At 45.1% G+C, this 18,165-nt stretch overlaps 2 protein-coding genes across 2 annotated transcripts; both read right to left on the reverse strand.

Moving 5' to 3' along the window:
• Positions 1-309: 309 nt before the first annotated feature.
• On the reverse strand, positions 310-6,234 carry LOC121447825 (L-amino-acid oxidase-like). The gene is made up of 7 exons (XM_041651108.1): positions 6,183-6,234; positions 4,483-4,697; positions 4,044-4,156; positions 3,051-3,252; positions 1,721-1,789; positions 1,374-1,510; positions 310-1,117 (listed from the first exon to the last, which is right to left on the reverse strand). The coding sequence occupies exons 1-7, from the start codon at positions 6,232-6,234 to the stop codon at positions 310-312; spliced, it is 1,596 nt and encodes a 531-aa protein (XP_041507042.1).
• A 3,532-nt stretch (positions 6,235-9,766) lies between these two features.
• On the reverse strand, positions 9,767-10,232 carry LOC121448716 (60S ribosomal protein L27a-like). The gene has a single exon (XM_041652895.1). The coding sequence runs from the start codon at positions 10,211-10,213 to the stop codon at positions 9,767-9,769; it is 447 nt and encodes a 148-aa protein (XP_041508829.1). The 5' UTR covers positions 10,214-10,232.
• Positions 10,233-18,165: the final 7,933 nt, after the last annotated feature.

Below are 18,165 nucleotides of genomic sequence, written 5' to 3' on the forward strand. Positions count from 1 at the left end.
TATTGTTTTGCAGAAGGAGACAATTTCCTTCAAGCTAAAGGCCGATTCTGGGATTCTCCAGCCTTGACTCCCACCCGAGCCCCCCTGTACCCCAGCTCTGTTCTTTCCTCTAGAGAGCTAGGCAGAGAGCAAGACAGGAAAGGGGCAATGTCTCTTGCCAGCTTCCCAGCTCTGCTCCTTCTTGCACCAAGAGACCAGCGGTGACGTCTCTCCTGGGTTTCTGCCTCCTTTCATCTTCCATTCTCCTCTTCCAGACTCCCCTGCAGACTGTTTTTGGGGAAAAACACCCTGATTGTTGGTAAAAGGCCTCTAGCGAGGCATCTGTCCCTGAATAACCTCCTCGTCCACCATGGCTTGAATGTCCTTGGCAGCCCGGAGGCCAGACTTGATGGCAGTGTCTATCCAGCCGTGGGGCAGGCTGGTGTGCTCTCCAGCAAAGTGGATGCGACCCTCTGGCTGAGAGAGCTGCTTCAAATAGTCCACAAATTGGTAGGGTGTGAACTCAGCAAAGGCGCCAATGGTGAGGGGGTCTAGAGACCCCCAGTGCTTGACTGTTGCTTTTGGGCACATGTGCTTTAGCTCCTCCTTGGGTATGTGGTGCACGGCAGCCAGATCATCCAGGATAATATTCACCACCTGGTCGGGCTTCATGGCAGCGAAGAAGAAAGAATCATCGCCCACAGTGTAAGAGGCCAGCAGCATGCCCTTGCCACCTGGCAGGCTGTGGCTGGGATAGATAATGTAGCGCGAGGGCCGGTCTGTGACGGAGTTGCCTCCCCGGATGCCATCCTGTTCCCAGAAGCATTCGTTGCACACGAAAACCACCTTGGTGGCACTGGTATAATGCACGGAGCGCAGGGCATGTGTTTTGTCTGGGGACAGGGGTGGCTGGAAGGTGATGAGGCGTGTGGCCTTGGCGGAGGCTGAGTTGATGACGTAGTCAGCAGTGAGTTTGCGCAGTGGGAAGATGGGCTCGTCAGTGCGGTACAAAACTTCAACCTTCGACCCGTTCCTCACCACTGCTTCTACTCTGGATCTCAGACGGATGGTGCCAGACTTCAGGCTAGCATTGAAGCCTTTGGGGAGTTGGTCAAAGCCACCGGTGATCTCTGAAAATCTGTAGGGGTGGAGAGGGGATGGTGAGGTGGGAGACACTGCCAGGTCGTGTATCCTAGTACTGGCCATTCCTCTGGTCTGAAAAGGGAAGAACCTATCCCCCTGCTCTCTCGTGTGAGACACTTTATACACATCACCTTCATGAATATACAGCCCCGTGTCACGCGGGCATTGTTACTTGAGTGCCCCCTATATGGTAAATACCCAATCAACCAGTGCTAGGGACTGGGTTCTTCCTGGCCCCAAATCAGCCTTACTCATCAGTTCTGGAGAAGATGTTAAGACTTGTTAGGGACTCCAGGAGGGACTTGTGGTATCCAGGGTCCTCGTTCAACAAATCCCCGATCATCTTGGTTGCTCCTTTGCTCAGCTTTCCTTCTTTCACCAGATAAGCCTGCGTGGAGGGGCAGCATAGATGCAAGGATGGGTTATAGGATCTAGCATGTAGGGAAGCTTTAGCAGGGTTAGATGGGGGCTTGAGGGAGACAAAGGTTTTGGCAGTAGGAAGAAGGCATTCTATAGACAGGATGCTGCCCCAGGGCCTTGGCTGAGCACAGAGGCCGTCACTCCACCTCCATCTCCTGCGGCCTCTTGTTTCACTTACCTTGGTAGAATAAGAGTCATAAAGGGACATCAGTTGGCTGCAGTTGGATGTCTTCACATCTTGTTTGAGCTGCAGAAAGGAGGAGAGATATTCATCAAGCCGGGCTTCCAGGTGACCAGGGCATCTAGGCTGCTGTTGACAAGGTCACAGGGTGACAGATGCTTCACACGCTTTGAGATTAGAGACCAGGTTCTTGGGATGTCCCCTGGAGAGGCTGGAAAAAGCCAGGAAGGGGCAGTTCCTAGAGCTCCTGGACACTGCTCCGTCCCTTCATTTAAAGAAATGCTTGCTTTTGTTGAGACAGGGTCTTACACAGCCTAGGCTGGCTTCAAACTTACTGTATACCTGAGGCTGTTCTTCAATTCTAGATCCTCCTGCTTCTATCTCCCAAGTACTGGGATTAAAAGCTTGTACTACCACACCTGACTTGAAACAAAAGACCTTTTCAAGATGAAAATTTAAGGTGAATATTCAGTTGGTAGAACACTTGCCGTTCAAGACTGAGGACTTGAGCCCTATTCCCCAGTATCCATATAAAAATATGGTGTGTTGGAGCTGGGGAGATGGCTCAGTGGTTAAGAGTACTGAGTGTTCTTTCAGAGGATTTGGGTTCAATTCCCAGCATACACATAGCAGCTCACACCTGTCTGTAACTTCAGTTCCAGGGGACCTGACACCCTCACACAGACATACATCCGGGCCAAACACCAATGCACATCAAAATTTTAAAAAGTCATGGTGTGGTATCACATGACTGAAACGCCAGTATTGTGAAGGTAGAAACAGCAAGATCCCTGGGGCTTTCTGGTCAGCAATTCTAGCAGAATTAGTAAGCTCGGTTCAGTGAAAAACTCTGCCAAAAATAAAATAAAATAAAATAAGGTGGGAAGCAATGGAAGAAGACAGCTGATGATGACCACTGGCTCCGACACAAATATGCACACGCACCCATGTTTACCTAAACATGTACATACGTATACACACACACAGGTACATGTGTACGCACAGACACAGACACTTTAAGGTAAAGACTTTCACTGTCATCTAGGAAGACTGCTGATTCACTACCGAGGGCTGCCTAATCTAGTTGCCCCTTTCTTTACACTGCTGCTGACCAAGTCCTGTGTCCTAGATTGCTCAGAGACAGAAGAGAAGGGTTGAGGGTGGAGTTGAGGGTGGTGACATCATTAACAGATGTGATTAGGCAGGAGGACCAATCATAAGAGTGTTGGGTGGGGTCAGGTGATCTGAGTGCAGGTACTGATTTGCTGTGTAACCTTAGGCACCACCCCTTTCCTTCTTGATCCCAGCTGGGAAAGGCAGCAGGTACCTTAATAACTGCTTGGTAGAAGAGGTTTTGGGCAGTTTTGTTCTTCTCTGTGGGGTCCGTGGGATAGCCCAAGATCTCCGGGTTAGCTTCGACTTCCCAGGCACGATAACGCTGTCCATTGAATAGGTACCAGGTGTTGTTATCATACTGGATGAACTTATTCAGCTTCAGGCCAAACTTCTTGACATAGGTGTGGGTTAGCCTTGAGACAGAGACAGGCATAATAACATCCTTGTTCCTTCTGGTCCCTTATTAGAAACTATTCCGGTCTAATTAGGGTAACCTGGTGCCTAGGAAGCTCAAACTAACTACTTGTTCAATTGTAATCTCATTTAATGTTGTGGGCATTAGCTCCCCACCTCCCAGGGCTATGGAGGGTGGGAAGTTCATTGAATTAAGGCCCTTTTGGAAATCTCAGCTAATAGTACTCAAAAGTATAGACAGATGTCTTTTGTTTCAGACAGCATTTGAGATCCCACCATGCAATTCTAGGTAAATTGGAGGCCGTATTTAATGACTCCTACTTTGGGCTGATGCAGTTGTTTGTGTTTTCGGTGGTTTGGAGGGTCCGTGGGTTCAATTTATATTAAATGCAAACAGGAAAAGAAAAAGAGAAATGTCTGTGGAGACAGGGCCTAGAGAAAGTTAGTGCTCAACAAATGGTAGATATTAATAGTAACGTTATAATTTCTCAGCTTGCTTTGATATAACTGACAAATATGAAACTGCCCATATTTACACGCTACAGTTTAATGAGTTGGCAGCAATGATTGTAATTATCTGTTTGGGATCTACCACTTCCTGTGACCACGGCTTTCTGTGACCCCAGTCTTCTCTCTGACGTGGGAGTTGAGTATCAGCCCTGACTTATTGGGTTGGATCGCATGCCACAGTGAGTCTGAAAGATCCTAGACATGATGGCAGCAGGGTCCCTCTGCCTTCCCCCTCATTCCCACTATACCCCCTTTGCTCCTTCTTTTGTACAGGACTTACCTGTGGCTTTCTGGAATTCGCATTGGTCCTAATTCGAAGTACCAGCCTTCCGTCTTGTTTCTGACTGTGACCACCCGACCTCCGATGTGGTTACTGGCCTCCAAGATGGTGACCTGGAGTTCAGAGAAGCTGCTGTCATTCTTTCTTCCTATCCCACTTATCACCTCCAAATAGCTGTAGGCTCTGACTTGAAGGCCATGAACACGCAGGATAACCTCACTGGGACTGTATGCTCCAAGGGTCCTGAGTGATTTCCTTGCATAGTCTTCACTCTTTGCTCCATAAGGACATGAATGGCAGTTGACAACGATTAAGGGCCGGGGGGTGGGGAGGCAGAGACTGGTAGACACCTGCAGTTCTCTGTCAGGCCTCTCACTCCTTTTCTCCCCAAGGAGGCAAATTGGAGGCTTATGATCAAGGCCTTTCAAGATCTTCTTACCTTGTGACCAGCATCTTGGAGAGTTTTCGCTGCTGTTAGGCCTGCTAAGCCAGCTCCTATTACCACCACACTCTTGGGCAGTGGGGAGGCATGGAGCCCATTCTGGGCTATGAGGAGGAAGGTCTCATAATCAGGGCCCTGGAAGCACCTGAAAAGGTCCTCGTAGAAGGCAAGGCAGTTGGAGATGGATAGCAGGATCCCCAAAATAAAGATCCCTGGGGGCAGAGAAAACAAGAGTGTGGCCTTTCTGGTGCCCAGGTTCGGGACCTGTTTATCCAGGATAAGTTTACTGTGGGAGCAGGCGAAGGGCAGTAAGGTGAGGGCAGAGCCTGGCAAGTGTGTGGCTGGAGATCCGGATATTTGGCATTACATGTATATGAAGGCGATTGTGCTGTGCAGGGCATTGTGAACCGTAGTGTTATTTGTCTGATTAATGTGTTATTGTGAACACAGCTTGCATGCTGGAAGCTCGTGGGTGTGGGAGGTTCACAGCTGACTATACGTGTATCTGCTCCTGATGGGGAGTGTGATGTTGTGCTTACCTATGAGTGTGTAAAGGACTGGCATCGTGTATAACTGTCAAGTTTGTGGGTAGGAGGGTGGTTGCAGTTTGTTCTTACTTTGTATGACTGCAGAGTTCATGGCTGTACGTGAGGGATGCGTTTGTGGAACGGTGTGATTGTGCTGAGTGTGTATGAATCCACGGGAAAGTGAGACGCACTGAGCTGGAGTGGGAGTTGGGCTGCATTTGAGAGTGAGTGAGGAGGATGAGATGTCCAAGAAGGTGGAGGCTTGTGTGGGGTCTGGAGGTGAAGCTGTGTGGGGAAGAGAGTGAGCAAGTGAGAGGGAGGGAGGGGTGTGTGTACGTGTGAGAAGGCGAGCGTGAGAGGGAGGAAGGCACAGGTCCCTGAGTGGGGACTGAGAAGTGACCTACGGGAAACATGCGGTCCCTATGTTTTCTCCAACCTCATCTTTGGTTTCTCCAGGCCTCCCAGGTATTTAGTGTGATATCAAGGTTAGAACTCATCGCTCAGATAGTTGGTGACCACCTTGTAGTGAGCCTTGAGTGACTTGATTTCCTCTTTCACAGTTACCTAGTCTTGTCTTATGTGGACCGGGCAAGGACTGTAACTCTGAGCTTCCCCCAGAAGCTGAGTTTTGAGAGCCCCCTGTGTTTGGTCTTTGCAATGTCAAGGCAACTGAAGCTCCTCAAAGGAAGAGAATTTTTAGGGACCACTAGCTAAGGAGGTCCATTAGACCCTTCCCAACACCCAGACAGCTCACTAGAAAAGAGGAGCGACATCACCAAGCCCAAGGGAGAGAACCCCTAAGCCTCCATCCCTCTCCCACCCCACAGATCTTCCTCAACCTTCTCCAGTCTCCAGCCCCTACAGTTTCCCCTGAGGATTTGTTTCTTGGCCCCTCTGTCCTTTCATTTGAACGGACCCAACCCTCAGACCCATCCTCCACATCCTTCTCCATTAAACTCATTTTCATGCCCCTGACCCATCCTCCAGGTCCTGCTGAAGCTGAATCCCTGTCTCAGTTCTTACTCTCTTTATTCTTATATGACCCATCGGCTGAGACCTATGCCCCACCCGTTGACCCATGTCCCTCTCCCCTCCAGCACCTATGCCTATCTCAGTGTCTACCAGTTCTTTGCTCAATCTTTTCCAGACCTGAAGGAGGTCCTCACTTACCACTCATCTTGACCATGGTCCTGAAACTCTTGCAGAGCTCTGAGCAGCTCATCCTCTCTTTATGAAGGAACAGCACCACTCTGGCAATATTTGGCCCGTATCCCGCCAGCCCGCCTCTGGCCTGACTGACTCAGCCAAGGAAGGTGGCCCTGCACTAAGGCCTGACCTGTCAGGTGAGATGTCAATGATAACTGACGCCACCCTCTCCTCATCTTTTTCATCCCACCTTCCACAATCTTCTCTCCTAGGAAAAGCCCCGTCTCTCAGCCCATCCCTCCTGTTGCTAAGGATCAGAAGGGGAACGAGAGTAAGTAGACCATTCTAAACTTGCTGTATTACCCTGGGAAGGGGTGAGGACTGGGTTAGACATCGGTCTATGAACTTACGGCACAAACCAGAGCTCTGACTACCCCCACTACGGAGTGCCTGAATTCCCACTGCTGGTCCACTTGGACCCTTTGTTCTGATGTTTGTTTGACATAGGGATCTGGTCGTGAGCTTCTGTGCAAGGATCATGCTTTTCTTGTCCTCTCCTCCCTCTAAGGGTCCCTGGTAGGTAGACAGGTAGGCAGGAGTCTCTGGCCTGACCCATTTGCAGAGAAGAACATTTTCTGTCTCTTCCCCTAGGACCTCCAGGGCTTCCTTAGACACAGTGTACTTCTCTGGCAATGGACTTCCTTCCCATAGGGAATGGAGCCAGGTAGCTGTTCTGCCAAGATTAGCTTTTGTTCACAGACTGGCTGGCAAGGGAAATGAACAGAAAGTCTGAACCCAACCAGCAGCATGGAGCTTGGGAGAGGGCAGGAGTGGGGGTAGATAGGGCACACAGTATCCAGGGCCCAAGACTGGGATCCTGGCAGCAGGAGTAGTACGGGGGAAGGGCAGTAGCAATAGAATCGACAGAACTGGGTTTGAGTCCTGATTTGTCCTGGCAGAGTTTATGTGACTTGGGATACAGAACTGATACTTTTCTGAGCTTGGGTTTTCTTATTTGAGACACAGGCCAACAATACTTTCTTCCTAAGAATTTCATTTGAGGTTTATTATTATTATTTTTGCCTTGTTTTTCAAGACAGAGCTTCTTTGTATAGTCTTGGCTGTTTTGGAATTTACTCTATAGACTAGGCTAGCCTCGAACTCAGAGATCTGCCTCTGTTCCACAAGTGTTGGGATTAAAGGTGTATGTCACTACCACCCAGCATTTTTTTTTAAAGAAGTGTTTTGTTGTATAGATTAGGATGACCTTGAACTCCAAGTCCTTCTGCCTTAGCTTCCTGATTGCTTGGATTACGTCACCACACGCCTCAACCGTTTCTAGGCTGACCTGAGAGGATGTGAGGAGTGTAGCTGTCTTCTTTAGGTTTGTCATGAGTATCGCCATCTTGAAGCAGAGCAGGTATGGTGATTTGGGAAGACCTTGCTCACAGGCAAGTCCATAGAATAATCAGACAATGTTAAGTCTAGGATAACCTAATTACCCTATTATAACTGCATTATCCTGTTGTAACTATTATGCAGTTAGTAGCTAAGTCCAGGATAATGAGGCTGCTAACACTTTCTGTGGAAGGAGGTTGTGTGTGTGTGTGTTTCTCTAGTCTTTCATTTGAGAGTCTGGTCACTATTCCCTCCTGACCCAGCTGCACAGGATCTTGGGGATGGTAGGATTTATAAGAGGCAGAAGGTTGAGTTGGGGTGGGACTTTCGTGGTAGAGCAACCCATGAGTCACCCATGTTCCTGGAAGTAAATCATTATTTCAGCAGTGTATGAAGAATCTAGCATAGCACCTTGGGAGTGTGAAATGGTATCTTTCTATGTTTGATTTCCATTTTCCCAGTGGCTACCGATGAGGAGTATTGTCTTAGGGTTTCTATTGCTGTAAAGAAACACCATGATCAAGGCAACACTTTTTTTTTTAAAATTCACTATTATTATTTCTTATTTTAATTCTTTGAAAGATTAGTTAATTAATTTATTTTACATCCCAACCACAGCCTCCCTTCCTCTCTCCCCTCCCCATGCCCCCATCCACTCCTCCTCTGTATTGGGCTAGCCATTTCTGTGGGTTTTCCTCTGAAGTCCCTGACCCCTATGACTCCTACAATCCCTCCTCCCTCTCCTCAGCAGGACTCCCTGAACTAGACCCAGTGTTGGCTGGATCATGGCAACTCTTACAAAGGAAAATATTTAATTGGGGGTGGCTTACAATTTCAGAGGTTTAGTCCACTATCTTCATGGGCAGACATGGCGGTATGCAGGCAGACATGGTGCTGGAGAGGGAGTTGAGAGTTCTACATCCTGTTCTGCAGACAGCATGAGCAGCTGTATTTCACACTAGACATAGATAGCTTTGGCAAAGGAGGCCTCAGAGCCCACCTTCAATGTGACACAAGGCCACACCAACTCCAACAAAGCCATAGCTCCTAATAGTGACACTCCCCACGGGGGCCGTTTTCTTTCAAGTCGCCACACCTTTCTTTTACATGCTTATTGGTCAGTCATATATGCTCTTCAGAGAAATGTTTATTCAGATCATTTATCCATCTTGCCAATGAGTTCTCTCCCTCTAAATTCTTGAGCTTTAAAGTTTTGTTCTTGAATATTTGTTTTATATATTTGCCTGTCTGTGCACCACATGTGTGCAGCGTGGAGACCAGAAGAGGGTCTGATCCCTTGGGACTGCAGATGTCTATGGGTGCCCATGTAGATGCCGGAAACTGAACCTGGGTCCCTGGAAGAGCAGCAGTGCTCTTAATCACTTATCCTCCACCCTGGGCTTTAAGGCTTTGAAAGCTATATTGTAGATACAATCTTAGTCAGATATTTCATGTGAAAATGTTTTTACGTGTATTTGGACTATCACTTTCTTTTTTCTTTTCCGATATTTTATTTTATTTTTCACCAGTTCTTTGACAATTTCATACAATGTATTTTGATCATATTCACCCTCGCCTCCCCCTTTGAGCTTTTCCCAGATCCATCCCCACCTTTCTAACTCTCCAACTTTGTGTCCTCCCTTAAAACATTTTATTTAATACCCATTAACTCCACAGCAAATTGTTATTATACTTGTAGGTAACAGACCATCCCCTGAAGTGCGATCAATCTGCCAGGTCCAGCCTGGCTTTGTAGATGCGCTTGAAACCGAACTCCTGATTTTCCTGTCTCCATCTCCCAGGGGCTGGAATTACAGGCTTGTGACGCCACACCTAGTTGAATTTTCTTGATGGTATTCTTTGTCTTATAAAGGTTTCTACTTTGATAAAGTTCAATTAATTTTTTCTCGTGTTACTTTTAGAGTAGATCTAAGAAACGATTGCCTGACCCAAGAACATGAAAATTTAATCCTATGTTTTGTCCTAAAAGTGTCATTTAGGTCTTTGATTTCATTCTGAAGTAATTTTCTGTATTATATATGGCAGGGCCCAGTTTTCTTCTAGCACACGGGTATCCATTTATCTCAGTCTATTTTTGAAAACACTATTCTTTCTTCATTGAACAATCTCTGTGTCCCTGCTGAAAACTAATTGACAATAAATTTTTCTTTTGGAAAGTGTTAGCATTTAATTGGCCTACCTGAGTGGCTTCAAGCCACCAGAACACAGGCACCTCCAACACCCTTTATCTTCTCTTCACCTCTTCTGCTGAAAAATTTGGCTTTCACGATGACAGGCTGCTTAGGGAGCTTTCCCTTCCCCAGAACTTTGTAGTAGCCCGATCCCACGACATCAATGATGGGAGCAACTCCAGTCTTGTTTTTGGCAGCGTTGACCCGGGTCTGCTCACTGACCAGCGTCCACAGTTTGTCCAGATTGACAGTCGGGCAGAAGCTCTGGTTCCTCTTTAAGTGGTAATGCCTCATCCCAACTTTCCCGAAGTAACCTGGATGATATTTGTCGAAGTTGATCCTGTGATGATGCATGCCTCCAGCGTTCCCGCGTCCTCCCGGATGCTTGCGGTGTTTACCGATGCGGCCATGGCCGTGGCTCACGTGGCCCCGGAGTTTCCGGGTCTTCCTCAGTCTGGATGGCATGGCGGTGGCAGAAAGGAAAGAGGGCTTGACAATAAATTTGAAGGCTCCGTCTGGACTGTCGTTTCTAATCTGTCACATTACACTAGCGGTAGGTTTTAAAATTGGGAAACAAGAGGGCTCCAGCTATATTCTTACCTCTCAAGGTTGTTTGACACATTCTGAGTTCCTTGACTATTCTAAAGAAAACTAGCAGCTAGGATTATGACGGAAGGGCATTGATTGAGTCTGCTGATTAATCATTTTAAGACGTATTGACATCTTAACAACGTGAAGCCAGGGCTGGAGAGATGGTTAGCCATTTAGAGTATGTACTGACCGGGAGGTGATGGCGCACACCTTTAATCCCAGCACTTGGGAGGCACAGGCAGGCGGACCTCTGTGAGTTTGAGGCCAGTCTGATCTACAGAGTTAGTATGGGGACAGCCAAGGCTATACAGAGAAACCCTGTCTCAAAAAACAATAGTATATACTGCTCTTGCCGAGTTCAGTTTGAAGCATCCATGTTGGGTGGCTTACAACTGCTTGTAACTCCAACTCCAGGAGATCTGAAGCCCTCTTCTAGACTCTATGAGCACCAGCAACCACAAGCTCACATGCTATCTCTTATATACACATAATTAAAAATAAAACAAACCTTTAGAAAAACAACTTAAAGTCTGACACATGAACTTTAAAATTCCTAAAGTGGCTACATACACTTCGTAAACTCAGTGGTATCTGACTTTTTAGGTCACAGAGCTGGCATCCGCAGCAAGTACACATCATCAGATGTCAATGTGCGTTCTAGATGATCACAAGTAGTCCCTGAAAGCCAGAGCAGGTTGCATGAGGAAGTGGTCCAAGTGCTACTTCCTCCTCCACAGTCTGAACTTAGTCTCCCTGGTGAGTTCTCTGTGATTGGCTGAGTAGGAACACATGCATGCTGGTGACAGATGGTTCTATGTGATGTGCCTGCCCTACTTGCAAATTGATAGCTAGAACACCATGTGTCTTTCTGGAACATGCCTGAGGACAATGGTGAAGAGAAACCCTCTGGGGGACAGGTCACTGAGCAAGGTATTCGCTTGTTCCTTTGACTTAGAAGAATAAGCAGTGTACAGGGAAAAGTCTATATTGACTAATGCCTACTGGCCATGAGTTGGCTGGATGTGTGGCCAGATAGTCCGGGACTTGGATGGAATTCGATTAGATATTTTGTGAGAGTGAGTATGGGGAGAGATCTGTGGATAACCATCCTTGAACTGAAGAAAATTAAAAAACAATGTGTCTCAAATGAATGTTCACAACTCTAGGATCCTCATAGTTTCCTGCTACCCCCTTTGTCTTTCTCTAGACACTAACCCAGAAAAGCCTTCTGAAGTGTTCATCTTACCAAAGTCGGCTGACTCTCAATGAGGCCTTGTCAGCTTGGGTCCAGTAGAGCATCCCTGGTTGTTAGAATTGCAGTCAGCTTTTAGCTTTGCCTTTCTCAAGGCTTAGCACCTCTCTGGAGTCTGTGGGCTTGTCTTATTGAGAAAGAAAGCTCTAGAGTCTCCCTTATTCCTCAGGCTGACCTCTGGGCTGGCAGCCCCATGCCCAAGGCCCAAGGTGGAGTGGGAACGGCTCTCAGGAGCAGGAGACATTTTGGTCCGAGTTCCTGTACAGCCATTATTATAAACTTAGCAATTAAGTTTAATTTGTACTTTGTAGATTCACCCTTGACTCAGGAGGCAAGTAGCCAGGTTTCCTTGATGTTCCCATTGTCTAGTTGCATGATCTTTGCCAGATTGCTCCTCTCTTCTAGATTCATTTGTCTGAAAAACAGACAGGTGGAACCGCGCTGGACTATTCTGTAGTATTTCTGATATTTAAAAATCAAGGTGGTTAACATTTCATCCTGTCTACAGCCCTAGATTGTTTCTTTCCTGAGGCAAGTGACTCCAACTCTCTGAGCCTCAGTTTCCTCATTTGTCTAAGGTGAGATGAATCATCTTCTGGATTGGACTGCCCTGTAAGAAATGGAGTGAGCCAGAGGCAGCCTGAACTTACATAGAGTTTGAGGCCAGCCTGGTCTATCTAGTGAGTTGCATGCTACATAGTGAGACTGTCTCAAAAGAAAAGTGCTGGAGTGTGGGTTAGTGATGTGTAGGAAGAGTTAGGTTAGTGCTGGAGTGAGGGTTAGTGATGTGTAGGAAGAGTTAGATTTGTGCTGGAAAGGATTTGGCCTGGTTTCTTCCCTCCGTCCCTCCGTCTCTCCCTCCCTCCCCCTCCCCTTTCCCTTTTTTTCTTCCTTCCTTCCCTTCCTCTCTCTCCCTCCATTCTTTTCTTTCTTTGAATTTGAATTGTCCCCAAATTCTGTAGTATAAATACACCTATAGTGGTCATAGTCAAGGCCTCATCATTCTATTCTTGAGTGTGTTTGCACTTTGACTCATTACCAAACAAACCCAGTAGACCAAACATCTGTCAGCACACACACACACACACACACACACACACACACACACACACACACACAGTATTCAAATAATTGGCATAGAAAGAGTTTTGAGCATTTAGTGTCACCGAGTTTTTAATTAATCAATTAATTTCCTTTCTGGGGGAAGGGACAGCCCTGGCTGGCCTGGAACTCCTTTTGTAGACCAGGCTGACCTTGAACTCATAGAGATCCTTCTGCCTCTCTGCCTCCTGAGTGCTGGGAGTTTCAATGATGTTTTTTTGCATTGTTTATTTTTGTTAGTTGGTTGTTAGTTCTAGGGATCAAAGCTAGGGCTCCAGCATTTTAGTTGAGTGCTTTGTCTCTGAGTCACATTTCCGGGCACACAACCTTTGTTTCTAGTGTAGTTTATTGAAATATTGTTTTATAATTTCTAAATTGTTATCAGTTGTTCTGGTGGTCTGACTTGGAAGGGCCTTACGGTTCAACCTCTTACTAAATAGTTGAAAATAGAGCACAGGCAGATCTGGGCTGGCCGTTCATAGTCGTAGAATGTTGGCCCGCACGTATGCCAGAGTGCTCGGTTGTCACATTTAACTCTCCCAGCAACCACGGAGGGTTGAGGTTGCTATCAACACTTCAAAGACGAAACAACTGAGTCAGAATAACAGGGGGTTTAAGAGAATATGCAACAGAACTTTCTAGATCCAAATTCTGCCTTTGCATCTGTGAGACGTGAGTCTCTAGGGGATCACATTATGGGGTGATACCGATAAACTCTAGATGTTTCTTGCCAGAACCTGATTCAGGGCCTGGCATAAGGTTGGCAGACTCTTAATTATCACAAGAGAGACTGTGTAAGTAGGTATTTTATAGATGGAGAATGAAGGGCTCTGATTGGCTTAGGGCAGTTCAGGAAGGAATGGAAGTGTGAGTCAAACATGATCTAACGGGCACCATAGAGCTTAGGTACTCAAGGAGAAATCAGAACAAAGATTTAAGTCGTCCGTGTGTCCACCAGTGTTCAGGTTCCCTCTCCTTTGCTCTGAGTGGCTCATATCCCACAAGCAGGCTGGAAAAGGAAATAGGTCACCAACCCTCCCTCTGTGGCTTGATTTTGTCTCTGTCCCCAGAGGCCTCTTTTTTTTTTAGTGTTCTTGTTGATAGTATTTGTGGAACTCCATCTTGGCACAGGGGCGAGATGGGTGGGTGGAGGCAGTGTCAGGCATGGACTTACCTTCATGGCAGAGGTCTCAAGTTGGTCAGCCACTCCTACAATTCTTGCATTTTGCAGATAGGACGAACTGTAGGTCAAGTGTTTTGTGGCTGGGTTGGTGTCCCATTACTGGAAGACTTGCCTGGTCACATATCCTCTATTGGATATGAAGCACTAGGAATCTCCCCTAGGGCCACCCTCATGGATTCCAGGAAGCTTCCATGTGCTGGGGTTTCCACATCGCCCCTCCCCAAAGTCCTCCAATTCCAGTTGTCTCTCCCAGTGCTTTCCCCTCCATTCCCCTCATCCGTTCCACATTTGATCCCTGCTCTATCCATCCCCACCTGTGTCCAGTCCGTCCACAAAATTTATTCTATTTTCCCTTCCCAGGGAGATCCATGCATCCTCTCCTGAGCTCTCCTTGTTACTCAGCCTCCCTGGCTTCAGACTTGAGGTGCAATAGGCCTCCAGAACTTTTTCTTTCCTTTAAGATTCTCCAGTTTTCCATATAAGTTTTCTAATCAGGGTGTTGATTTTTTCCAAAACAAGCAAACTCCCTAAATAGAAGCTTTTGGATTTGATTGGAAGTATACCAAAGTTATCAATCACTTTTTCATCATTATCTTGTTTATGACATGTTCCATCATTTGTAGAGGTCTTCAATAATTTATCTAAAGCTTTTTTTCTCTACAAGTCTTTTATTGGATTTATTTCTATATATTTAATTAATTTATTTCATTTGTTATTGCTGTGTGTATGTGGTGTGTGTGTGTGTGTGTGTGAGAGAGACAGAGAGGGAGAGGGAGAGGGAGAGGGAGAGGGAGAGAGAGAGAGAGAGAGAGAGAGAGAGAGAGAGAGAGTAGGTGCTGCTGTGAAAATGAGGTGGTCAGAAGACAACTTCCGTGGAGATAGATTTCTCCTTCCTCATTTATGTGGGTTCTGAAGACTGAATTTAGAGGTCAGTATTACATGGTAAGTGCCCTTGTCTGCTGGATCATCACACTAGCCCATTTTTATTATTTTATTTTTTAAAATTTAATGGTGAATTCTTTTTACTTATAGACGCTTGCTTATTAATTTCAATTCTTTGTGTTCATTTTTCCACCTATACCATCACAGAATCTACAGATGATGACTTTCTTTTTTCATTTCTAACATTTAACATTTTATTTCTTTCTATTGATTTATTTCACTGGGTAAGAACTCTTATGGAAAGGGAATTCATGTTTCATCATTCATTTCAACATTTATTGTCATCTTTTTTGATGAGAGACAATTGTGATCACATCAAGAGAGCATCAGATGCCCTGCAAACAAAGATACAGATGGTTGTCTTCTGTCTTGTGGGTGCTGGGAATTGAACCCAGGTCCTCTGGAAGAGCAGTCAGTGCTCTTAACCATGGAACCATCTCTCTAGTTCTGAGTTCAACTAATACTGTATTTTCTAGTTTTCCAACATGCTTATATGAATAATTGTGTATGGTTTTTGTAATGTTCTTGTCATTTTCTGATATCAAATTTATTTTATCACATGGAATTGTTTTCAATATTTTTCCTATTCTTTGGGAAATGTGTTATAATGAACAGTTTTTTTTCTTTAAGCATGGGAAGAATTTACTAAACTACCAATGAGTATTCTTTTATGAAAGTTTAAACTTACAGTCTTATTTTAAATGCAGCACTAGAATCTTCTGACTTCTCTTTCTCTGTGTCAGTTTTGGCAATGTGTGTTTTGTGAGGACACCTTTCTCTTTCATTTACACTGTCCAGCTTACCAGAAGAAAGCTTTTTTTTTTTTTTAAAAAAACTTTATTTATTGTTATTTTATGTGCGTTGGTGTTTTGCCTGTATGTATGCCTGTGTGAAGGCGTTTGATGCCCTGGGACCAGAGAGTTGTGAGCTGCCGTGTGAATGCTGAGTATTGAACCTTGGTCTTCTGGAAGAGCAGTTGGTGCTTTTAATTGCTGAGTCATCTTTCCAGTCTCTACCTAAAGCTTTTTGTAGCATTTAATTCATCTTTTAAATGACTACAAGATCTGTGGTATTGTTTCATTTTTTTTATTTTATTTATTTATTTATTATGTATACAGTGTTCTGTCTGTGTGTATGCCTGCAGGCCAGAAGAGGGCACCAGACCCCATTACGGATGGTTGTGAGCCACCATGTGGTTGCTGGGAATTGAACTCAGGACCTTTGGAAGAGCAGGCAATGCTCTTAACCTCTGAGCCATCTCTCCAGCCCCTTGTTTCATTTTTCATCCTTGATGTTGGCAAGTTTAATTTACTTTTTTGGTTGGTATTTGTTGACTATTTCAAAGAAGCACTTAGAAACATTTAAAATCATGAAAAATCGTTTATAATTTTGAATTACAGACATAAAAATAAATATGAAATATCCATAGGTAAAAATATTTGATTTTAGAACCCCAAAAGAGACATGACATGATTTACATGAACATGGGTATAAAAAGAGACACAGGACACATGCTAAAGCTAGAAGTGACTAAAGAGGCTAGCCAGGTATAATGGTGTGTGCTTGTGATACCAAACTTGGGAGCCTGAGGTAGGAGTATTCTGAACTTGAAAGCTATCTGGGAAACATAGTGGGACTCTTATCTCAAAAACACAACAAACCTCAAGATACACAAGACCTTTGAATACAACTTTGAATTGAGCACCCTTCAGTTGAGTACTCTGCTTAAAGCTTGTTTTCTTCTTGGCAAATGGGCTTTTGGTCAAGAAACTGCCCATGCATCGACCCCCTACTGACAAAATGCACCATGTCGGGACAGGACAAGCAGGATACAAGAAAAAAAGACTGTCAACTCTTGCCAAGAAGGTAAGATGGTTTTGAAAAATTTCCTGCCTCTGAAAATGGTCTGTCAGTTACGCTAAATCTTAGCCAAAGTTGGTTGCTCCAACGTTGCAAATGAGACTTTGGGAGATTGCCCAGGTAGCCAGTTGTCTCTGTCATCTATTACACATTTTGGAAGTTGCTTGATTGCACTTCCTATTTACTCAAGTAATATTATCTCCCTTCTCAGGTTTTTGATAGGGTTGAAGACTAGATAGTTGTAGTAACTTTCCTCTCATGAGTTGGCCAACTTATTTCTAATACAAGACTTAGACTCCTTAGGATAGGATAATTATTGAAACGTTTATCACATGTTTCTTGCTTGATATTGTTTATGCTGGTTGTAATTCTAATTTTTATACTTGATATTTGTTCTTATTGTATATAGTTTTGTATTAGGGTTAGAGCTCTCTTATTTAAACAAAACAGAGAGATGCTGTAGGAACTCCTTCAGCCAGTAGCCTTTAAGTTATCAGCACACTTGAGCGTGGTCTCATACTAAAAATGCCTAGGTAAAGCTTCTGGCTGCTGGATTCGGTTCCTGTTCCCTGTTTGTGCAGAGGACTGAGATCTGTGAGCCTACCCCTAAATAAATAACCCTTTATTATACTCATTTCTGAGCTAGTGTGGGATTTCTTTTTAGCATTATTCTTCACTAGATTTCCTTTTAACTACATTAATAAACCACAGCCTGCTCCTTTTAAACAAAACACTGCAATAAAGCAATTAAAGCACTCACTAAGACAATGATCATATGTGCTCACTTATAAGTGGTTTTAAAACATAAAGCAAAGAAAACCAGCCCACCAATCACAATCCCAGAGAACCTAGACAACAATGAGAACCCTAAGAGAGACATACATAGATCTACTCTACATGGGAAGTAGAAAAAGACAAGATCTCCTGAGTAAATTGGGAGCATGAGGACCTTGAGAGAGGGTTGAGGGGAAGGGAGAGACAGGGAGGGGAGCAGAGAAAAATGTAGAGCTCAATAAAAATCATTAAAAAACAGCATCCATTAACTCGTCTTACTGCAAGGACAGAAAATTTAATTATAGTAGTTTTCGGGAATATAGAACAAAGTGGATGGGGTGACATTCTCTGCAGACACCTGCCAGCCTCTTCCTGTGGCCACATCATTTCACGGCTTGTCATGGTAACCTTTACTTCCTTCTCCAGATACAAAACCTGAAAACTTTTTGAGGTACTCATTTACCAAATGAGCCAGTTCTCACATGGTCCATTAATGGGGCACTGCTCCCTGGGGGCCAATTAAGGCGTCCCTGTTGTGAGAGCTGTGGATCTGTTGCCTTCTTCTTTCTCCAAGCTCACCATCTTCTCCTTCAGGTCTGTGGGTTCACCTGAGTCAGAATGGAATCTCTAGAGTTTGACTTTTCTTCATGTTGACCTCTGGGGTGGTCTCATGACCATTGTGGAATTGGCCCAGCTCTGAGTAGCAGGAGTAGT

The sequence above is a fragment of the Microtus oregoni genome, unplaced genomic scaffold (genome assembly GCF_018167655.1).
Source record: "Microtus oregoni isolate MIOR12 unplaced genomic scaffold, Mior012 000005F_ref0000423, whole genome shotgun sequence".
In the NCBI taxonomy this organism is placed as follows: Eukaryota; Metazoa; Chordata; class Mammalia; order Rodentia; family Cricetidae; genus Microtus; species Microtus oregoni.